This window comes from Periplaneta americana, chromosome 14 (assembly GCF_040183065.1).
Source record: "Periplaneta americana isolate PAMFEO1 chromosome 14, P.americana_PAMFEO1_priV1, whole genome shotgun sequence".
In the NCBI taxonomy this organism is placed as follows: domain Eukaryota; kingdom Metazoa; phylum Arthropoda; class Insecta; order Blattodea; family Blattidae; genus Periplaneta; species Periplaneta americana.
This window is the reverse complement of record NC_091130.1, coordinates 56,844,223-56,867,966: the sequence shown is the minus strand read 5'-3', so window position 1 is coordinate 56,867,966 and position 23,744 is coordinate 56,844,223. Positions and strand designations below refer to the sequence as shown.

The following is a 23,744-nucleotide window of genomic DNA, read 5'->3' as shown; positions in this document are numbered from 1 at the left end:
CGTGTCCTGAATTTCCGTCCTCTAGAGTTGGCAACCCTACTACCGGTGTGTTCTCTTCAATTCTTACAATACTGTTAAGTTTGTATTTTGGATTCTGACTGCTGGTTTTGACTAGTAATCAGTTGAGAAGGCAGCATTAATTACGTTCAAGCTACACAATAATAATAATAATAATAATAATAATAATAATAATAATAATTTATTTTTATTTTATTTATTTATTTATTTATTTAGAATATTAACGTGCAAAAACAACAGCACAAGGCCAATTACAGTTTAGCACGATACAAAACAGAACAAAACAACAAATGATGAATGAGAATGAATGATAGAAAATGGCAATGAGATAATAATAATAATAATAATAATAATAATAATAATAATAATAGTAATAGCAGTAATAATAATAGTAAGAATAATAATAATAGTAGTAGTAGTAGTAGTAGTAATAATAATAATAATAATAATAATAATAATAATGTGACAGCCGGGATACGATCTCACGACCGGCGGAAGGAGGGCAAGGTCGGCGGCAAATGAAGTTGCGCGCGCATCTGCTTCCTGGGGCATGTGCTGTGGCGTAGAGAGGAGAGGAGTGACGGCGCCGACGTGACGAAGGATGAGGGGAGAAATTCAGAGAATTCGAGAGGTGCCATCTTCTAGGCATCTGTCGATTTATCGCGAAATCGTACTCTCCAGAAACTATGGTTTAGTTATAAATACGACACGCGAATGAACTTGAGAGCAGTTGTTGTTATAGTCGGTGGACAGCAAGCCAGCCAGTCTTGTGTAGCAGTGAAGCCAGCTTCGAGACCGGAGTTCGACTTGAGTGTGTCCGCAGCTGTGTGAGCGTCCGAAGTCCTGAGTTTGAGTGCAGTGGACCGCAGTTGGGGGACCTGAGTTCGAAGTTCAGTGGACTGTCTCTGAAGGTCTGGGGTTCGAGATACTGTGAACTCGAGTGACTGAGCTAGAAGAATTAGCCAAGGCAAACGAACTGTGAACTGAGAACTGACAGTTCTGATTTGTAAATAGTGCTCTGTGAACATTAGTTAAGATTAACAGTTCATTGTTGTTCTCAATAATCCAAGTAAATTGTCATTGTCGTCTGTGGAGTGCAATAACGAATACTATGTTACTGTGTCGAGTGGAAATCCCATTGTCGACGGGAGTAGAATTAAATTGTAGAAAGTGATTATTATTGGTGTGAGAATAAAATTACATTATTGTTTTGTATAAAAAGTTACAATAATAATAATAATAATAATAATAATAATAATAATAATAATAATAATAATAATAATAATAATAATATAATAAACGTTTCTCTTCAGTCATGGATTCAGGAATATCTGCCCTTTCTAATGTACATTTTTTGGCTGTTCACCTTTTCCGGAGCGTCCTATTGACCTTATTTTCACATGATAGCTTTGTAACACTATTTTGGCAATAGTTTTGTGACTGCCGACATGTAGTTTTTTTTTTTCCATTCACTTCGTATTACTAAGTTTTTTTTACCAAGTTAAAATCTGTCTTCATATTTCTTCGTGTGCAACAGTCCGTATCCTGCAGTCTCTGTTAAAAATTCCATTCCTCCTCCTTTAGACGGCAAAGAGAAGTGGCTGCTACCCCCACTACCTACACCTAACCACTTCTCCATCAGTTCCACACCCAATTAACGCTACACTCTTCACTTCTGACTTCTCCGCATCCCGTGTTACTAATAGGTGCGGTTAGTGGCAATGGACCATGGATCACGTTCGAGGCGACAGGCGAAGTCCAGTGTTGCCAATCGCTAGATCTGGCTACTTAAAGGCAAAATTAATTAAACTTTTGTATAATTTAAATCAATGTCATGGCATCAATTATACCGGGCCGCGAGATATTCCCCTGGAATTTTTCATTTTACTTTTCTAAGCGTTTTTTACGAATACATATTTTATAGTGAAAATATTCTTAGGAGAATAATTTTCGTGATTGTGTTGAAAAGCGCAGATGCATTTCGTGCCTAAACTTTAAATTCTAAAATCGAACTAAATAAGATTTGTGTAGTAATAACAGTGACCAAGCCACTTATTTTTTAATGATTGGGAATTTTCAGACTTCGAAACTTTTCAACATATTTTTCCACCACGTGTCTTTGTGAAACTGCATTTTCTGCCATGAGCGTGCTTAAAACGAAACAGAGGAACCACCTACTGCAACTTTGACTGTCTCCGTTTGGCTATTACTTCAATTCATCTAAACCAGTAATGTCAAAGAAAGAGCGCATGAACGACGTTTAATTCCTTCGAGTGCTTAAGTGCTGGAGTGGAAATCCGTAAACACACAAGATATAGGGGCGGACAAAGTGAAAATGATCTGGTGTCCAGATGTAATAATTCGTTACACATTTGTTTATACACTTTAAATAAAATTCAATTATCTGATAGCTGAATAATTTATATTTGCTTTACAATAGTCAGCCAAGGTTAGTTTTGTAGACTATTATAGCCTAATACTGCTTTAGTAACTTGAGAATAACATAACAGATAGAATGATTTCTGAATATTCTTGATTATTACCAGGCTTCGAGACTTCGGACCCAATACAGCAGTTCAGTGGGAAATCCGCATAACGACGTACTGAGTATAGTGGTGAAGCGTACAGTGGGTGGGGGTACTGTAGAATGAATGCCAACAAATACGCAAAGGAAAACGCTCTGGATTTGAAGGTTCTGACGAATAATTTGGTTTTCATACAAACTGTGTCTGAAACTATTACACGGTTAGAAAAGTTAGAGCAAGAGATGCCGGAAGCCCTCAAATTAATTTAGAAAATGATGCAGAGAATTAACGAGACATCAAGCACACCGGTTACTGAACGTGTAAAACAGAAGTGGAAATCAATTTTATGTAAAAATAACGGATATGGAACATTGTGTAACACAAACAGGAAATTAGCGGACATAGAGTCACCCGAGAATAAAGGACTGTGTCTTAGAGACTGCAATGATAGCTTTTTTCATTTTGCTCCTATCACGTCATGCGACGTAGAGCGCAGCTTTCTACAGTACAAACTTTGGCTGATAACCGAAAAAGATTTACGTTTGAGACACTGAGAATGTATCTTGTAGTAGGTACATTGCAATTCGGTACTGTAACTGTACTTCCTAAAGACGACCAATAGGCTAAATGAAAAAATTAAAATTGCTACATGCTTATTTCCACCATTAACACTGTGTATAATTAAACACAAATGCTTATAAAAGACAGGACAATAAATGCTTTTCACATTCTTTTGACATTTTCATTGTGTAATGTATATTTACTTTCAGAATGTACATATGTGTGTTTCCCAATACTACCGTACTCTACTCTAAAATAGCAACGTTGTTACCTATCTACCTGCAGCGAGTCAACAACCTATAGTGCATGCACAGTAAACTTATTGTATCGGGTCCAAAGTCTCGAAGCCTGGTTATTACTATTAGTCTTCAGTAATAGCGAACATAGGGAAAATGAACATTGCAAAATGAAGTTTAATCAGAATAGTCAGCCAAAGTTAGTTTTGTAGACTATTATGGCCGAGTACTGCTTTACTAATAATTTAACATATATAATGATTTCTGAATATTATTGATTATTAGAATTACTATCTTTTGTAATGGCGAAAATAGGGAAAGTTAACATTTCAAAATAAAGTTTCACCAGAATCATTCCTACGATTTCTGTCCGATACCAGTCTTGTAAGGTTTGATACTTTGTTATTTGAAGTAGCAAGTCGAAGCGTAGCACGCATAAGTTACTGTTATCAGATAAATTTGCCCATAGTCTTGGATTTGTTAAGTTCATCAATGAAAGAAATTATTCACATACATATGTGCTACCGAAAATTGTCATAATTTGAGCAGCAAACTTACGGAACATAGGATACAATTCAGAGCTGTAACATTTGTAAAAGGTAAGGAGGTCCTGATCATTATATGCATGTTTTAATAACGTTGTATTCCCAGATTTATTTGTAGCTGCAATTCTAGTGGTACAGCTTCTATGTCTGCAGCAAGAGGCCGATAGAAAAGTTCTAGTTTAGTTCGCTGGATGCATTGTACAACCCTCAATGAAGCACGTATTCGTAGCTGCGCGCTCTACGTGCTCCAGTAGCGCAAGCGTTCTCTGTAGTGCATATACGCTCTGATTGACATCCCTGACTAGAGGTGGGGAAAAAATAACGTAACAGTTATTTTGGAACCGTTCCTTGTTTGGAACTGTTCCAAAAAGTAACAGCACCTTGGAACACTATGTTCCAAAATAAGAGTGTTGCTCTGAGCTAGTACGAAATACTTGCGGTTACAAATACTCGTTTCACTTTGGAACTACATTAGACAACGCCTGTTCCACAGAACGGAACATGTTTAGTAATATTCAAAGCAGTGACGCCAACTTTTGGAAAACAGTGCATGGGCTCAAACATTTGACGAGCCTTAAGTTAAATAAATCTCACAACGTGTCACAACACGATAAATTATTGGGTGGGCTCGGCTTCCACGAGCCCATATAAGTTGGCGCCACTGTTTGAAAGCAGAATTGCGAATCCTTTCGTCGTACGAAAAAAATGTTGGAAGTAAAAGATAAATAGTAAATAGTAAATAGTAAAGATACGAAGATAGTCTTTAAAAAATGTACACATTATCTTGGAACTTATGTTAATTAAGTATAGGATTCTATCAAATAATATAATGCCTGTATTATAGTAACTGCATTGTGAATTTTATCAAGGGAGATGAAAATATATAGGTTATGTTTTATTTCCAAATATTTTACAGTTTTAGTTTCATTACCAATTCTTGGAATTAAATTAAAATCTGTTGAAACATGACTATTATTGTAGTTCTTTTGTTTAAAAAAAAGTACAACGGTAAATTTTCATATTTCATTACAATGAGATAATTATTCTTCATGACGGTACATTATTAATATGAATTTTAGCACGGCCGAAATGATTATAGCTTTTATTTACGCATTTTTGGAGAAATTGAACACTACTGTGACCTTCAGCTAAGCAGAAGAGGAAGAATAGGTTAGGTTTTATTTACCACTGGGATCCATTTCGATTTCGTGACCAATTTACAAATAATTTAAAATTACATTACATTTCCTGCTTCGAACAAACCTGATCTACGAATTCAATTTAGCATTAGAAAAGATTTCATTTCCAGGAATTCACATCTTCGACTCATTATGACATCGTACTGCATCACATGCCATACAGGGAAGTATGTGATCATTTAGCGTCCGTACATGTTCCTAAATACCACTGTTACGTTACGTACTAGTAGTACGTGGCTCTTCCACTGTTACATTAAATACTCCTGTTACAAAAAATACTTGCTGTTAAAAAAAATAACTCGCTGTTACAAAAAATACTCGCTGTTATGGAACTACATTATGAGTCAGGCCTGTTCCAAACCATCACTGTGACATTACATACTAGTAGTACTGTACCTGTTATACAAAATACTTGCTGTTACATGTTACAATATTGTGAATTTTATTAGTTACAACAATGTAATTTATTCGCCACAACAATAATTCCTTTCTACAATTCACCTTAACGCTCTCGTCAACAATTGGATCTTCACTCAACACAGTATTCGTTATAGCACTCCACCGACGACAATGACAATTTACTTGGACTATTACGCACAACAATGAACTGTTAATCTTAACTAATATTTACATAGTACTATTTACAAATCAGAACTACCAGTTCTCAGTTCACAGTTCTTCTATCTCAGTCACTCGAGTTCACAGTATCTCGAACCACAGACCTCCAGAGACAGTTCACTGTACTCGAACTCGGGTCCCTCCAACTGCGGTCCACTGCACTCGAACTCAGGTCCCTCCAACTGCGGTCCACTGCACTCGAACTCAGGCCTTCGGCTGCTGACGCAGTTGCGGACGCACACTCGAGTCGAACTCCGGTGCACAAGACTGGCTTCCTTGCTCTGGCTTTCTCACTGACTGAATAACTGAAAACTCTGAAAACTCTGTCTAGTTCGCTGGCGCTTCTTCTTTTATAGCAAAATCATAGTTGCGAGAATTTTCTACAGGTGTGTAGAGAATTATCTCGATATCTCTACATCGACGGACTTCTGGAATAGTCGAGAATGTCGTTCCACATTCACTGCGTTAAGTAGCAGCTGCGCGCGCAGACTCGCTCCACTCTCTCGCCGTGTTGGCCCTTTCCCCTCTTCGCCGCGCGCCATCACAAAGTGCTCCGCGCGATCTTCTCTCTTGCGGGACGCTGGTCGTGAGTTCGATTCTCACGTCGCTGTCACATTGCCCCCTCCTTAGGGCTGCTCGTCCCGGGCAGTCCCTTGGTAGGCTGCTAGTCGGTCCAACGTTTGGGGTCCTCCGGCTGCTCCCTCCTTATGGTGGCGCCACCCCATCCTTGGCTTGGCTGGGCAGCGATACTCGTACTGCGTGGGCGCCATCTTGCTCTTCCCCTTGGCCCTCCAAGGAGAGCTCGCTGGCCACGGGTTGGTCCTCGGCGTCCATCAGGAACACTTCATCCCGACCAAGACGGAGTATACGGCGCCGGACGTCCACCGTCGCATCGAGTAACCGCATGGCGTCGAGTCCCAGGACGACGTCCTCGGTGATGTTGGCGACGAACACCCACATCTCCAGTTTCCTCTTCCCCAAGGTCAGGTCCAGGAAGACCTCTCTCTGGATGGGCAAGCACTCGCCTGAAGCAGTCCGTAGCTCGTATTGGCGCAGCGGTGTCCTCCCAGGTAGGCCATGCACGACGTCTGGTCTGGCGATAGTGAGCATCGCCCCGGTGTCCACCAGTACTCTGCATGGACGGCCTTTTATCCGTCCTTCAGCAATCAGCCCATCGTTGCACCTTCTGTCGACCGGTTTCAGGACGAGCCGAGGGGACGGTGGTGATGGCGCCGACGTGCTCCTCCTAGCATCGGCCCCCTCTCTCTCCTGACTGTTGCCAGGTCGGTCGCAACTCCTCCGCAGGTGCCCAGGTTCACCGCAGGACCAGCAGGTGGGCACCCGTCGTCTCCGTTGCTCAGGCGACTGTTGGTTTCTCTCGGTGTCAGCCACCTCTCTCTCCTGCCGGTGACCGGAGCGGTCGCAGTCCCTCCTTAGGTGTCCCGGTCTCCCGCAGGACCAGCAGTTGGGCGTCCGTCGTCTCCGCCGCTCCGTTGACTGTTGGCGCTCCTCGACGTCGGCCACCTCTCTCTCCTGCCTGTGACCGGATCGGTCACAGTCCCTTCTCAGGTGTCCCGGTCTGCCGCAGGACCAGCAGGTGGGCGCCCGTCGTCTCCGCCGCTCCGTTGACTGCTGGCGCTCCTCGACGTCAGCCACCTCTCTCTCCTGCCTGTGACTGGATTGGTCACAGTCCCTTCTCAAGTGTCCCGGTTTGCCACAGGACCAGCAGGTGGGCGCCCGTCGTCTCCGCCGCTCTGTTGACTGCCGCTCGGGTGGCTTCGGTTGGCGCCCCCCAGCATCCGTCGCCGTGACGCTCCTGATCCAGTGCGGTGTTGAGACTCCCGCCGCCGACTTGGCCGCCTCCATCCTGAGGGCCGCCGCCAGAGCTGCGTTGATGGTACGATGCTCTGCCAGGAGTAGCTGTTGTCTGATTTCGGGGTCTCGAACTCCGCTGCCGAAGGTGTAGGCCGCCTCTCCAGCGATGAAGTCATTAGGTAGGCCCCTGAGGGCCTTATGGGCCAGTTGTTCCACCGCCATCGCGAATTCTTGCAGGGACTCGCCTGACTTTTGGACCCTCGTTTTTAGTTGGGTCCTAAATGCTGCAGCAAGTTGATGGTCACCATAACGTCCCTCCAAGGCCGCCATTATCTCAGCGGCTGTCCCATCTTCTGGAACGCTGTGAAGAATTTCCGACGCCTGTCCCTGAAGCGCGGCCAGCAGCTGAGTGGTTTTCTCTGCTGGCGTCCACCCATTGTGCTCTGCGATGGCCTCGAACTGGCGACGGAATATCGCCCAAGACGTCGTACCGTCGAACTTCGGCGTCTTGACGTTGTAATGTCTGGCTGAAGGCGATGATTCCGCAGGGCCACTATATGGAGTCCTCAACTCTGTGGCCGTTTCTTGCATGGCACGTCGAACCTCCTCGGCAACTATCTGTTCCTGTTCTCTAGCCTGGCGATCCACCAACGCGAGGATGTGCTTGTTTTCTTCAGCATGTCGGTCCATCAACGTGAGTATGTGCTTGTTTTCCTCGGCGTGTTTTTCCATCACCTCACTCGTCTTGTCCAGCAACTCGCTCGTCTGATCTTGACGACGCTCGAGATCGCGGATTTTGCCGTCGAAATGGTCTACCTCCTGTCTCAATTCGGTTACTGTCTCGTTTATAGTTGTAAAATTCTTGTTTAGGTTGTCAAGGTCGGCTTTGAGTTCGTCTTTCACGATGGCGACAATTCCATCTACGTGGGCTGAAACGCTTTCAATTTGCGTAGTGACATCATCTTTCACTCCGCTTATGTCACTTTTCATCTCCGTTTTCACTTCACTTATGTCGTTCTTTACCTCACTGATATCGTTCTTCATTTCTGCTTTTACGTCACTTATGTCCTTTTTCATTTCAGCTTTCATTTCCGCGATGGCTTGCAGGATCTGCTGTAGGTTCTCCATTGTCGATAATATCCCGGTTCTGACACCAGTGTGAATTTTATTAGTTACAACAATGTAATTTATTCGCCACAACAATAATTCCTTTCTACAATTCACCTTAACGCTCTCGTCAACAATTGGATCTTCACTCAACACAGTATTCGTTATAGCACTCCACCGACGACAATGACAATTTACTTGGACTATTACGCACAACAATGAACTGTTAATCTTAACTAATATTTACATAGTACTATTTACAAATCAGAACTACCAGTTCTCAGTTCACAGTTCTTCTATCTCAGTCACTCGAGTTCACAGTATCTCGAACCACAGACCTCCAGAGACAGTTCACTGTACTCGAACTCAGGTCCCTCCAACTGCGGTCCACTGCACTCGAACTCAGGTCCCTCCAACTGCGGTCCACTGCACTCGAACTCAGGCCTTCGGCTGCTGACGCAGTTGCGGACGCACACTCGAGTCGAACTCCGGTGCACAAGACTGGCTTCCTTGCTCTGGCTTTCTCACTGACTGAATAACTGAAAACTCTGAAAACTCTGTCTAGTTCGCTGGCGCTTCTTCTTTTATAGCAAAATCATAGTTGCGAGAATTTGCTACAGGTGTGTAGAGAATTATCTCGATATCTCTACATCGACGAACTTCTGGAATAGTCGAGAAGGTCGTTCCATATTCACTGCGTTAAGTAGCAGCTGCGCGCGCAGACTCGCTCCACTCTCTCGCCGTGTTGGGCCTTTCCCCTCTTCGCCGCGCGCCATCACAAAGTGCTCCGCGCGATCTTCTCTCTTGCGGGACGCTGGTCGTGAGTTCGATTCTCACGTCGCTGTCACAATATACTCGATGTTATGGAACACGGCCGACTTGATGCTCCCTTCGCTTTTAAAGGTGAAGCGAAGCTAGCATCAAGTTGGCAGTGTATGGAACTACAATATGACAACCAAAGACGTTGACAACCGTTGCTGCTGTGTTATTAATTTAGCGACTTTGTCACTAGATCTGGTTACTTTTAACAATTTTCAGGGACAAAATCAATACCAACGTTTAATCCTGACCTGGCGTCGTGAATAAATATAACGTAACTGGTTTCGTGGTGTCAATACTGTCAGTATGACTTCTGGACTATATATATATATATATATATATATATATATATATATATATATATATATATATATATGTAAAAATTAATTTCTTATCCTACAGAATTTATCTGTTATGGTAACAACATGGAGTTAGGCCACAAAGGGAAAAACACTGGAGGAGGGATTCGATCCGGTGCTGTGGAGCGAACTTCGGCGTAGGCTATATAATATATGGTGGTACTGTTATTTTGGAACTGTTATTTGGAACCTAGTATTTTCATGGAACTGGAACAGTTGGAACTGTTACAAGAAAATAACAACTTTTCCCACCTCTATCCCTGACTAAACAATTAACAAGCTAATGGGCAGAAGACAGCAACAAAAGTCTCACTAACCTCGCTAAAACCTTACAAATTCTCAGTTGTAATAAAAAATATAATAAATTAAGCACTAAGGTTAACTTTTTCAATAAATTATAATTATTTCTGTGTTAAAAATTATGGTTTATTTAACGACGCTCGCAACTGCCGAGGTTATATCAGCGTTCGCCTGTATGCAGGAATTTTGTCCCGTAGGAGTTCCTTTAGCCTACATCAGTGATGTCAAAGCAAGCGCATTTTTTTGACCTTGACGTCGTGCGCGGCCATTAAGCGCTAGATATAGAACGAGGAAGGATTACGCATATGAATAAGCATGATGAAAACAGTAGTGTACAAACTGTTTTCTATATTATCTGTAAAACAAAAGTAGCCTACTAACACCAATTTCTTAATACTGCAATTGTGTTTTAAACGTTAATAGCATAATAAAGAATTAAGAAGTAATATTCACATAAATTCCATAGTAGTACAACTATACTGTACTAAGTGAATCAAACACATCATTCATAAAGAAAGTGATATTCAAAAGAAAGAGATTGAGTATGACATGGTAAGTTGGAATTGATACTGATGTTATCTTTAACCTTATAAAAGTAATCAATAAACTAATCAAAACAATATTACAGTACAAAGCAAAATTACCTAGGTACTGTATATGTTTCAACTGTAACTAACATTACATAACAAAACTCTTAACGCATTATGCTTTTAAGGTGATATTGGTGCGCAACTTCCTATCATCGGAATATTAAATTATGTTTTCGAAATCTGCTGAAGCTATAGAGCTGACTTCTTTTTACAACACATCGGCATATATCTTTTGTTTATGATGTGACAGTAGTTACTTTGTTAATTCATTTCCTTACAAACATTTTCCATGCAAATATTTTCAGAATTTTTAATACACTTTCTTCAGTATGATCACTGTAATAATTATGACCATAACATTTCTCAATATAGGCCTACTACGTATCTTCAGTAATACGTATTTACGATATATTAGATTTACGAAAACTTTGCTTCAGTACCTGTAAGGATACAAAATAAACATATCTGAAAATTTCACTTTTCTGTAAAAAAAAAAGTTGAGAAAATATTTCCTTTTGAATAAAAAAAGCAAGCTTGTGAAAAATGAACATTAAAATTAAAACCTACATTGTTATAATGCGCTTATACTTCTCAGACAAATCTAAAAATTAACATGGATACAGTTTTAATAAGTTATCTTCCCTTTATCCATTGAATCAGTGCTCCCCTGAGCTCTAAAGCGCGCGTTTGCTCTATGGGCATCAATTGACATCACTGGCCTACATGCTATGAACCTGTCGCATTTAAGCACACTTAAATGCCATCGATCTGGGCCGGGATCGAACTAGCAACCTCGGCCACAGAAGGCCAGCGCTATACCAAATACGCTACCCAGGCCGACTATTTCTGTGTTAATGTGCTACTTTTCACATTTTTTTATACATAAAATAACATACATTGCATATAAAAATATTTGGCATATGTCTGTGATAAGTGTTTCGCCGACATGCTGACACCCTTGTGCTATTTCCCCTGCACAGCTGATTTCTGTGGTGAGTTACAGTGCATAATCATTCTTCTCATTATCATTTCTTTTTCAGATCAATATATAATTAAAATAAATTTAATAATGCTCAACGTTATAAACTTTATAGGCCTAAGTTTTTGGTGGTCAGAAAGGTATAATGTCAACGAAAATTACTATAAATTAATTAATGATGTTGGCTTCAGGAAACTACAACATGCTACAAAAATTTATTAATAAAGTAATTGACAATTAATTAAATTATTTGTCAATACGTCACACCGTTTTCATAGTGTACCAATATTCTTTTAAGTCTTAAGCTTGCGCCATACTTAATAATTATTAATATTTATGTTAGTTAAATGTGTGAACTTTAAAAAAATTAGAAAGTATTTTCAAATAAATTTGTTGGGACCGGACTCTCGTCTTATGAAAAAAGAATTTATCGGTCCACGGTCTTAAATATAATTTAGCGACTTTTTACATTGAGATTAGCGACAGGAAGAAATTTTTATCTACCAGTACTAATAATATAGTAATTTAGCGACTATTCACAGCTCCTCAACGACTTTCTTACTAATTCAGTTGACAAAGCTGGCGACCTCCAGTGGCGTAGAACCCCCGCCTACGCCAGACCTCACCAGGCTGAAGGCCGCCCCCCATTTTTCATAAAATATTTTAAGATTACGGTAGATTAGATTTAAAGCATGAAGAAACAATCTACCATTGACGTTGCGACACTGAAAGACACATTTTCTGCTGTCAATGACCAATACATATATTCAGAATAGCAAATTCTTTATATTTCTGCTGACAGGTTGTTTTAAAATTATTCGATGATATTCAAAGAAATTATGAAGCTACCATTCTCAACACAAATTAAATAATTTATTTTAAGCCTCACGCTGCAATGTAAGCCTTCGGGTCCCTCCTCCAGAAAATATACAGGGTGATTCACGAAGATTGTGCAATAATCTAGAATGTGATTTCTGACATCATTCTGATGAAAAAAGTTCATATACACATGTGTCCGATTTTGAAAAGTTTCGGATAAAATCACATTTCTTTCTTCCGTAACACGCATTCTTGTGAACTTATCTCTCTCTGGACGTCTGGAGCTGTATGTGTTATAGTACAGCTGACAGCAGCGACACAAAATCGCGTGACATCTGGGTCACGGTTAGAGATAACTCAACATCGGTACAACGTATAATATCTACCTAGCATCCGAAACGAAAATTAGGGAATGCGGCGCGCGCAGTTCACACTCGGGCGGCTACGTGTATTGCTGCAGAAGTGGGGTCTTTGAAAACCGGCTTTAATACAGATTTTTCAGGTGAGTAATAACGTGAATGTTTTTAAATGAATTTATGATACACCCAGTACCATTGTTGTAAATAATTTAAATGCTTAAACCTTCATAATATATACGTTTATGTTTAACATTCAGGAGGGCGTAATTTACTCGATTTAAAAATATGACATATGTTTATATGAACGTTTTTCATCAGAATGATGCCAGAAATCACATTCTTCGTGAGTCTGTAAAGTCAGTCTGCAATGAAGAACAATGAATTTTGCTTTATAACAATTTTTGGGAAGTTTAAATTGATTTTAAATTTAATAGTATCAACCTTCCAGTAGGCGCGTGTCATACTTTTTACGATATACTGCATTTCGTTTATTCGGCTACGGTTTTATTACTATATTTTGTTTGAATTGTCATAAAAGCGAAAGGAGACAAACAAATCAATGACTTTAACAATGCTAAATTGAACAGATTATTTTATTTTAATGCAAAAACAATAATTATTATTTTCTTGTAAATATGTTGCACATAGGCCTACATTATGGACAAATGTGCCAAGTGATGTTCCCAAAACTTGGCCCCCTTCCCCATTTAAATTCCTCGCTACGCCACTGGCGACGTCTAGTCAGTCAGGTAATGCCATGACAGCAAGAGATGTCAGTAAGGGACTACATTGTGACGCGAGATAATATATGGATGCATCCTGTGAGAGAAACAGCTGTCATAGGCAGTTGGCACATAATACAATATTGTGATACAAAAGGCAGTCATGATTTCAGACAACTTCTCCCCGTCCCCCTCTTTGACCGGAGGAAGGAGAGAATGTATGGGGCGAGGGGAGAGGGAGAGAGAGAAAGTATTTGTAGTGAATAAACCATACCACATTTTTGTGTTACGCTTGGCACTTACATTTGGACTTTATTATTATTATTATTATTATTATTATTATTATTATTATGCGTGTGTCGATACAGCATGTGGGCACCAGCGTTGTCTAGGAATAGCGAGTGGAATTCCTGCTCGTGTTTTAAGTTGCGTTTGAATAGCCTTTGGGCTAATTATCTGGTTGGAGTTTTCCTGAGGTTTTCCCCGAATGACAGGTAATCCCAGGATGAAGCCTCAGACTCATTTCGCACAAAATACCATCTCGCTATCAACGATAGATATAATAACTACGCAGTTCAGTGTCGTTAACCAATTTAAAAGAAAATGGCTACACCATGCTTTGTTAAGGGTACATGATTTCATTGCTAATTTTCGAAATTGATTATGAAAAAAAAGTTAGTGTGTATAGTTTATGTTAGCAGATAATTTTTCAAGAAGAGAACTTTACGTCTACGAGAGAGACAAATTCGATAGGATTTTCTATATTTATTTATTTAATCTGACAGGATTAAGGCCATAAGGCCTTCTCTTCCATCCTATTAGATAGTACATATAAATACAAAAAAGATATACAAACTCTGATGAAAATAATACAAATTAAATTAAAGCCCTATAGAGGGCTAAGTCAAATGAACACTATAGAGCTTTCATCGATCTAATACAAGAAAAAAAAAGGAAAACAGAGATAGCAATGATGACAGTGATAACTGATAATGATGATGATGATAATGATAATAATAATAATAATAAATATATATTGTGAGTTTCATGACAGTAAACGAGGGACATGTTAAATTCTTCATCCAGTTTTTAAGGTAAACTTCTTATCTTAAAATTAAACTAAATAATGATGCTGATGAATCTGATATACGGTAACCGAAGAATGGGAGGGTGGAATATTGATTTCATGGAGGGGATCCAACTGGACCACCCCTGAATTCTCTAACAAAGGAATTGAGAGAGATACAGAAAGAGAGAAACATCCTTTCCGTTCATCCGCCATTTCTGACTTCACTACTGCCATTGTTAATGTTTCGCAGTCACGGGGGGGGGGGGGGAGGAGGAAGGCACAGAAAATTGTGCCGTATTCTTGAAATAAGTACTGTATTGCGATTTTCAGCTTAATGTTGATATTACAGTAGGCTATAATAATGGCAGTAATAATTGAATGGATTAGAACACTATAAGAAAGGAAAACCAAGCTAGTCATAGAAGAAAAGTCTATACGAAAAATGACCGCAGAGTGAGATAAATTATGAATACGTATCGGAAAAAAAAACTCAAACTACTGGCACAGTCTAGTATATTATACAGTCACGAAGCTTGAGTTGTGAGGGTGCTAGGAACAATAGACTGTGCCGGTACTATTTCGTATTGTCTGTAATGAGGCGATAGTAGCGATCCTAGTGGTTAGGAACTATCTATGGATGCATATTTACTACGTATTGAGCTTCGTGACTGTATATACTAGACTGTGCTACTAGTCTGCTGTGCATTCTGCTTTTCCATATTGTCAGCTATTCTTTGGAGAAATATTTCATTGGAGAATATACACCGTGCAATTATTTTGCGTAATTAAAGGTAGTTTTTATTGTTTCTGTTCGTGACGCTTCGACATCATTTACTTACATGCTATTTCCAACAAATTCCTTTAAATTCAATTACGCAAGAATTTATTCGTTAAGATATTTATTCTCTACTATAAAAATGAGCGATAATGTTTTTCCTGCTCGCTCTTCCGTCTAGGCTATTTTCAACCGGTGTGCCACGAAAAAATGAAAATAGCAAAGGTTATCGTAGCAAAAATTGGAAAAACAAAAAGTGAGAAGTTGTAATAAAAAAGTAAGTCCACAAAAGTCAACATTTAGTACACACATTCTCTCCTAAAACCCTAAAAATTCCTCTTGGTTAGAAATCACTAGCTTAGATTGTATGAATGTGTCACATGCAGGGTACGAATTAAGATTTCTGATGGGGGGGGGGGGGAGGATAGAATCCTAGATACAGAATACCATACAACAAATTATTATTATCCTCATGCGATATGGATCAATGCTTGGTCGCACTGAGTTGTTTCTCTTGCATCTTAATAATAATAATAATAATAATAATAATAATAATAATAATAATAATAATAATAATAATAATAATAATTATTATTATTATTATTATTATTATATCCATGAACAGACTTAAGATAAGATGTGTAATTCCTAAGTTATTGATTGTTCTCAGCTTACCGGTGATAATATATCAATATTATTTTCTTTGCTTACTTTATACTTTATAAAGTACAATGTTTACTCGTATTAAAAAAATTATATTTTGTGAGAGGGGATAGAAATTATCCCTGGCAGGGATGTTAATATGAATTTACGAGAGGGGGATAACTTTCCAACAGGGGGAAATCCCCCCCATCCTCCCGTTAATTCGCACGCTGGCCACATGTTGAAAAGGTTGAAAATCGCTGGTCTAGATAGAAGATCGAATCACATGTCCCGCACTGTCACATGACGCTCTCAATTCCAAGGATGCCAATCCACAGTACGGAACGAATAAAAATTACCAAAAATAAATTATAGGCCTACTGTTTCTGTCTTCACCGATGATTATATTCCAAAAGTGGAATATGTTATGTTTACATTTTAATGATTAATATCTCATTATTTCACAGGCTGGAAGTCCTGATCTAGCAAGAAAACTGCCAAATGGTGCTGCTGCAATTCTACAAAGTCCTTCCCCTTCACCAGGAGACAGAGGTACAGGCCCAGAGTCTGGAGGCAACGGACGTCGTGGAGAAAGAGGTATTTTATCATTTATATATGAGCATTTCGATTTACAATAATCTTGAAGCAACATACGAGGGCTATTTGAAAAGTTCGTGGCCTGACATAGAAATTAAACTAGGATTATTCTGAAACAATCTTCATAAGTTTGGGGGTGCGAGATCTGATGAACAGGAGTGGAGAGGTGTGGCAACAATAATTGGAACCGTAGTTCTTGTAATTTAGCAACCGTGATTGTAGACGTGTGAGCAGGTACATTGTCGTAGAGATGAAACAATACATCCTTCTTGGCCTTCTCACGAATTTTACCTTTCAGTTGCTGCAGTTGATTTGAATAATATTCTCTCGTTATTGTTCTCTCCTTTGCTACATAGTCAATCATTTACGATTTCTTCATTTGTTTCTATTACTGGACGTCCACTGCAGAGATTGTCTTCCACACTTCTTCGAGCATGTTTAAATAGTGCCGCCCATTTTTTCACACCCGAAAACGCTGGAGCGGATTACCCACAGTGCAGCATCCATGTCTGTTTTAATTTATGTTGGACTCATTCCCTTTTTTTACGAACCTATTTAGTTACAGCATGAAGCTCGACATTTTCCATTTCTGCCAATCCGTTGGACGCACTAAATTCAAAATGGAACTACAGAAAATGTAGTCAACAGAAAATTATGATTTTTCGTGCTTGAACAAGTGTAAAATGGCCGCTAACAATGGCGGCATTGTTGGGACGTTTTCAATGTCGTCTATGTGTCAGGTCACGAATTTTCAAACGCACTCTAGACACAGGGACCTTCCCTCACCAATATTCCAAGACTGTGTAGCCTATAAGTAATTTTATTCAGTTTTTCCATTCTTTGCCAGGTCATATTTATGAGTAATATGGCGGAGTTATTGCATATTCACAGAGGTGTGCTGGCAATAATTTGACGAAGGGCTCGCAAAAAAGAGAAGAATGAGATAGGGAGCAGGAGAAGGGTGGAAACAATGGTTATTTTACAATAATGATGATGATGATGATGATGATAATAATAATAATAATAATAATAATAATAATAATAATAATAATAATAATAATAATAATATTTACTTTTGAAATAGGTTCCAAATTCTCATTTTGTTTATCGATGGGTTCAGCCCCTGTTCAATTTAAGAACACAGAGTATTATGATAATAAATGATTTAAAGAATTTTGATTTTGTCCTTTAAATGTGCAGAAATTTGACCCGAACAAATGTAACATTATGAAATTCCTTTGCAGAACGAAAAGTTACATTTGTTCGAATCAAGTTTATGCACAATCAAAAGACAAAACTAAAATTCTTTCTATCGTTTATTATCATAATACACTGCTCTCTTAAATTGACTGAACATATTTGGAATTCAATCAATGGCTTTCCCGAAACACGCTATGAAATGTTTCATGTAAAACAATTTTCATCTCGGAAAGAAAGCAAAAACAAGCAAAACTGTATTACACTTTTTTGTTTGAAATATCTGAAAGAATAGCCTCCTGGAATTAATGATCTTACTTGCGGTTTATCCTGTATAAGCAGAAAACTGCATAATCAATGGCTAACTTCATAGGAAGGCTCATCATCTATCAAACTTCAAGAATAATACAAAATTCCAAAATGAGATATCCGAAACAGGACCTTAAACGTCAAGATTAAGTTATCATCACTGGATTACGAATTGGTCACACAAAAGTAACACATTTTTACCTATTAAACATAATTCTTCTTCCAAAATGTACCAACTGCAACACTATATACATCACATAATTTCTGAATTAGTTTAACCCAATATGTCAAAAAAACTTAACAACTCTGAATAGTGCATCACTTAGTTCGAACTTCATTCAATTTTTAAAATCTATTAATATATATTGTACAAAGATATTTAAATTATCTGTAATACAGTAACCCTATGTAAATTGTAATAATTATTTGAAGAGTGTGATCCCAAAACTTGCTTAGTCCATTTGGCCATTTTTATTTTTTATACATATATGCATATGTTTATGTTTGAGACCTCTATCATTTATATTTTAAGCTTGTTTTCTTTCAAAACAACGCCAGTTCTTGTCTAAAAATTTGCATTATTCTGCATATCTCTTGAAAACTTGCTCAGTCAATAGACCAGTGGATAAAAAAACTATCTCAGTCCTTTTATAAAAATGGACTTAACGTGTTTTGGAATCACACTCTTCATTTATATATTGTTGCGACATGACTTAATGAATTAAAGAGACATTAAATAAATAAATAAATAAATAAATAAATAAATAAATAAATAAATAAATAAATAAATAAATAAATAAATAACTAAATAAATGAATGAATGAATGAATGAATGAATGAATGAATAAATAAATAAATAAATAAATAAATAAATAAATAAATAAATAAATAAATAAATAAAATAAAAATATGTCTTGCTCCATTTTCAATTAAGATTTTTTCTCCTGGATGAATTCAAAACTGTATTTAACATCATGTATTAAAAGGATATGAGTAGGCCTATTACAATTAGGTCTCATTTGAAATGAATGTGCAATGAATATAAATATAATAGTGTTTTGATATGCTACTATGAACTATTGAAATTTATTTCTCAAAGCAATAATACCGACGTTGGTGATACAAGAGAGAGCCTGTTTTATAAAGTGGACTTGCCAACATGAAATTCTGAATAAACATACAGCCACTGATTTCTCCTCACTTTTGTCAATAAAAATAAATAATTATGTAATAGTATACCATGCTATAGTATAATTATATATGTCTAGATCTCTTTGACTGTAAAAGTTTTTTTTTTTCTTTCTTTCCTATATGGATTAGACTTTCGACATATTATGTTCTCTCCGTTATTTCGTCTTTAAGGCTGTAGTTTTATACATATTAAGCATTTGTGAATGTTCTCCTCTTTTCAAAAGTTTTTATTCCTTCTTGTAGTTGTCAGACTTGCCGTTTATGGTACAGACATTCAGTTCCTGTCATATATATCGTTCGCTTCCACATAACATTGGGTTACCATAACTTCTTAAATATCTATATTGTTTCTTTTCGAGCAGTGCTTTTAATGTTATTAATTCAAAATTAATATGCACGAGTAATTCAAATATTTCTGTTACAAGTGCAAAATAAGAGTGTTCGTTTCACGAGGATTCCATACACTTTGGGTGTCTAATCACTGTCAGTTCTTTCTTACAGCAGTACTGGAACTCGACTGCAAGCAGTGGTTGGCTGTATGTGGCCTTTTAATTGTTGCCGCTGCATTGGGTGTAGGAGTAGGTGTGCCACTGGCACTAGAACTTCGATCTTCACGTCTTCTTGAAGCACGTTTGCAAGTGGTGAGACGCATATTGAAGGAAGTACCACTGGTTGATGGGTAAGTGCAAAATTACAGTGAAGAATATAAACTGACTTTGTAGATACATCGCTACAGTACTCTAATTACAAAATTTTGAGATAAAGATAAAGTGCATAGGGTAACTACAGAGCGTCTAGAGATAGAGTGGACCACGGTGGTGATGGCCTTGCACTGAGTGATAATTCCCGCGCCTATTGTCATGTCAAAATTGCAGCTCACGGCAAGTTCCGTTAGTTGAGTTGTATCTGTTGCGTGCGAAGGATGGTTGTGCACGTCAGGAGTAAAATTGTGTTGTTTGTGATAAGTTGTTCATTATTATTATTATTATTATTATTATTATTATTATTATTATTATTATTATTATTATTATTGAGTATACCTTAGAACAACATATTTTTCTGTATGATACATAAGGCAGTGTTCGACACCCAGGATTATTCCAGCTGGTATTAAGTCTGTCATATTATTTTCTGTAATGCTATATTAAATAAAATTGGCGAGAGAGCATCAGGTTGTTTTAATCCTGTTTGGTTTACGAATTCTTCTGATATAATTCCATTTGTTACTATTTTGCTTACCATATCTTCCATACATATCTTACACAATCTGATTAATTTCAAGATAGGAAGAATTGGAGAGAAAAAAATAAGAACGTAGGACATTGGTCACAGGAAGATGTGATATTACATTGTAAACCTGTTTGTAATAATAATAATAATAATAATAATAATAATAATAATAATAATAATAATAATGATGATGATGATGACTGTCAAAGTTATTTTTTGGACTATCTTGTGGGCTATATGACAAGCCGGTAGTGTAGCATTAAAAAATATATATATATATATTTATTTTAGTAGGTTATTTTACGACGCTTTATCAACAGCTTAGGTTATTTAGCGTCTGAATGAGATGAAGGTGATAATGCCAGTGAAATGAGTCCGGGGTCCAACACCGAAAGTTACCCAGCATTTGCTCATATTGGGTTGAGGGAAAACCCCGGAAAAAACCTCAACCAGGTAACTTTCCCCTACCGGGAATCGAACCCGGGCCACCTGGTTTCGTGGCTAGACGCGCTAACCGTTACTCCACAGGTGTGGACTTAAAAATATATGAAGACTACAGGAAAAAAAGGGGGAATGTCAAGATTTTCAAGAGAGCTAATTTAAAGTTCAAAACTAATTTATTCAAGAAGTGTATTACAAATGATAAATACCACCATGCATTTTGAAAGGTGGTTAATCTAGTAATCAATATGTTCAATATGTTTTATTGTTGTCTAACCATAAACTTCCATTTTTACCATTATCTCAATTTTCACAAAATAGTGACATTCCCCCTTTTCTTCCTGTGGTCTTCATATATTTCACGAGATCCACTATAGCTCAGTAAAAGAAGAAAAATAATATCTGAATAACATTAGGGGCCAATGAACTCATCCAGCTCTGTAAAATTGACGCTCTGTATACATTCACAGAACATAAGATTAAATAATTATTTGATTACTAGTGGACTTACTCGTGTTAATTATGTAAGATTTGTGCGGCTTACAGCTGTTTCAGTGCTCCACGCACCACCCTCAGAGCCTACTAGATCACGGCGTCATCTCGAACTTCTCTGCCTGCTAAGTGGATGTATTTTATTGTTGAAATGTGTTGAAGATTGGAGTCGAATAGTGTGTGTGTACTGAAGTTGATCTGTGTGTTGAGAATTTGATCGGGGTGTATTTTAGTGTGTTTGTATATTTCGTATAGTTCTAGTGTGTTGAGTTTTGGTTCTTGGGTTGTATGTGTAGGATTTCCATGTCCGTATTTATGTTATTGTATGTATGGTTAGTATTGGTTATGTGATCGGCGTATGTGGATGTATTGTGTCCTCTGGTTATTGCTTTAATGTGTTCTTTGTAGCGTGTTTGGAATGATCTGCCTGTCTGTCCTATGTAGAACTTATCGCAACTATTACATGTGAGTTTGTATACACCTGTGTGGTCGTATTTATTTGTTTGTGTTTTTTGTATGTTGAGATGTCTTTGTAGTGTATTTTCTGTTCTGTATGTTATGTTGTATTTCTGTTTTCTGAATGAAGATGCGATCTTATGTGTGCTTTTGTTTTCATATGTTAGTGTGATGTATTTCTTGTGTTTGTGTTGTGTTTTGCGTGTTTTTGTGTTTGTTAAGTTTTTGTTTTGTCTTCCTTATGATGTTGTCTAATATGTTTGGATTGTATCCGTTTTCTTGTGCTATGTATTTGATTGTGTTCACTTCTTCATTGTAGTGTTGTTGGCTCATGGGTATGTTGAGTAATCTGTGTACCATTGTCCTGAATGCAGCATGCTTGTGTTGTATGGGGTGGTTAGATGTGTTGTGTATGTGTGTGGTGGTGGTGGTGGTTGGTTAACTGTATATTTATACACGAGTAAGTCCACTAGTAATCAGTTAATTATATTCAAGTGTTAAAAGTAGTGTACGCAAGATTCAAAATGGATTAAGATTAAATGTGTTTACATTTGACTTATTTTAACCAAAACTTTTCTTTGATTCTTAACAGAAATTTTTCCAAGGTTGAGAGTTGCATACTGATTTGAAACTAAGATTTACTCAGAATTAAATTAACATTTTGCCTTTCCTGTTGTCACAGACACAATGATTTGCCATGGAATATTCGAAAATTCTTACACAACCAACTGCATGACTTCCATTTCTCGGAGGATTTACGCCAGCAAGAGCCATGGTCACAAAGTGTTTGGTCTCACACTGATCTGCACCGGTTGAAGCAAGGCATGGTTGGCGCACAGGTAACATTACATTCAAATAGCACAACATTAACCTCGGTTCTATATGACCAGAAGCATTCATACAGAATCCTGTATGTCTACAGTTCTGGTCAGCATATGTTCCATGTGGATCTCAGTACCTTGACTCAGTGCAGCTCACTCTGGAGCAGATTGATGTGATTCGCCGCCTTGTAGATAAATACCCCAACCAAATGCAGCTCGTAACAACTGCAAAAGGTCAGAAGTTCATAAATACACAATGTAACCTAGACAGTGATAATCAATCTTAACAGAAAGTTATTCTGTCTTCATATATAATATTAAAAAAGGGACATTTTCTCATAGGTATTGATGAGGCACATCGTTCTGGAAGAGTGGCAAGCCTGATTGGTGTCGAAGGAGGTCATTCTTTAGGATCCAGCCTGGCTGTTCTTCGGATGTTCTACCAACTGGGTGCACGTTACATGACCTTGACACATACCTGTAACACACCTTGGTGAGTAAAAAGTTAAGTGTCAAATTTAGAATAAAGGGCATAAATCTGGTCAAAAATAATAAAATCAGAGATATGAAAGAATAAAATTGCTGCATTTCACTTTGTATTGTATCATATTTTTATGGCATACAACAGTTATTAAGATAAAACTGGGTGTACTACTTTGATGAATGACTAATACATCAGCTCCTTATTTTTCTTGCCATCATTCCACTACACAGGTATTTCCATTCCTCATTTGTATATGCAGTAGCCTATGCAGAATTTTGTCAAGGAGGAGGGGTCATTATTAAATTCTTTTACAATTTACATTGTCGGTATTTTAAATTGTGTGTATTATTATTATTATTATTATTATTATTATTATTATTATTATTATTATTATTATTATTATTATTATTATGTTACGATTTATTTTTTAATATTATACTATGTTATAATAGAACATATTCATGAATAT

The 23,744-nt window shown here is 37.7% G+C and overlaps 1 protein-coding gene across 3 annotated transcripts in view; it reads left to right on the top strand.

The window, feature by feature from the left end:
• LOC138713314 (dipeptidase 1-like) overlaps positions 1-23,744 on the top strand; it is a 60,237-nt gene that overhangs the window by 11,832 nt on the left and 24,661 nt on the right. Inside the window, exons 1-6 of one of the 3 annotated variants that reach the window (XM_069845300.1) lie at positions 10,347-10,654; positions 16,525-16,654; positions 19,853-20,030; positions 22,653-22,809; positions 22,893-23,025; positions 23,134-23,284. In XM_069845300.1, the coding sequence (XP_069701401.1) occupies positions 10,652-10,654; positions 16,525-16,654; positions 19,853-20,030; positions 22,653-22,809; positions 22,893-23,025; positions 23,134-23,284 (752 nt within the window). In that variant the 5' untranslated portion in view covers positions 10,347-10,651. Of the gene's footprint in view, positions 1-10,346; positions 10,655-16,524; positions 16,655-19,852; positions 20,031-22,652; positions 22,810-22,892; positions 23,026-23,133; positions 23,285-23,744 lie in introns of those variants that run through there. The other 2 variants (XM_069845299.1, XM_069845298.1) reach the window with 2 other exon arrangements.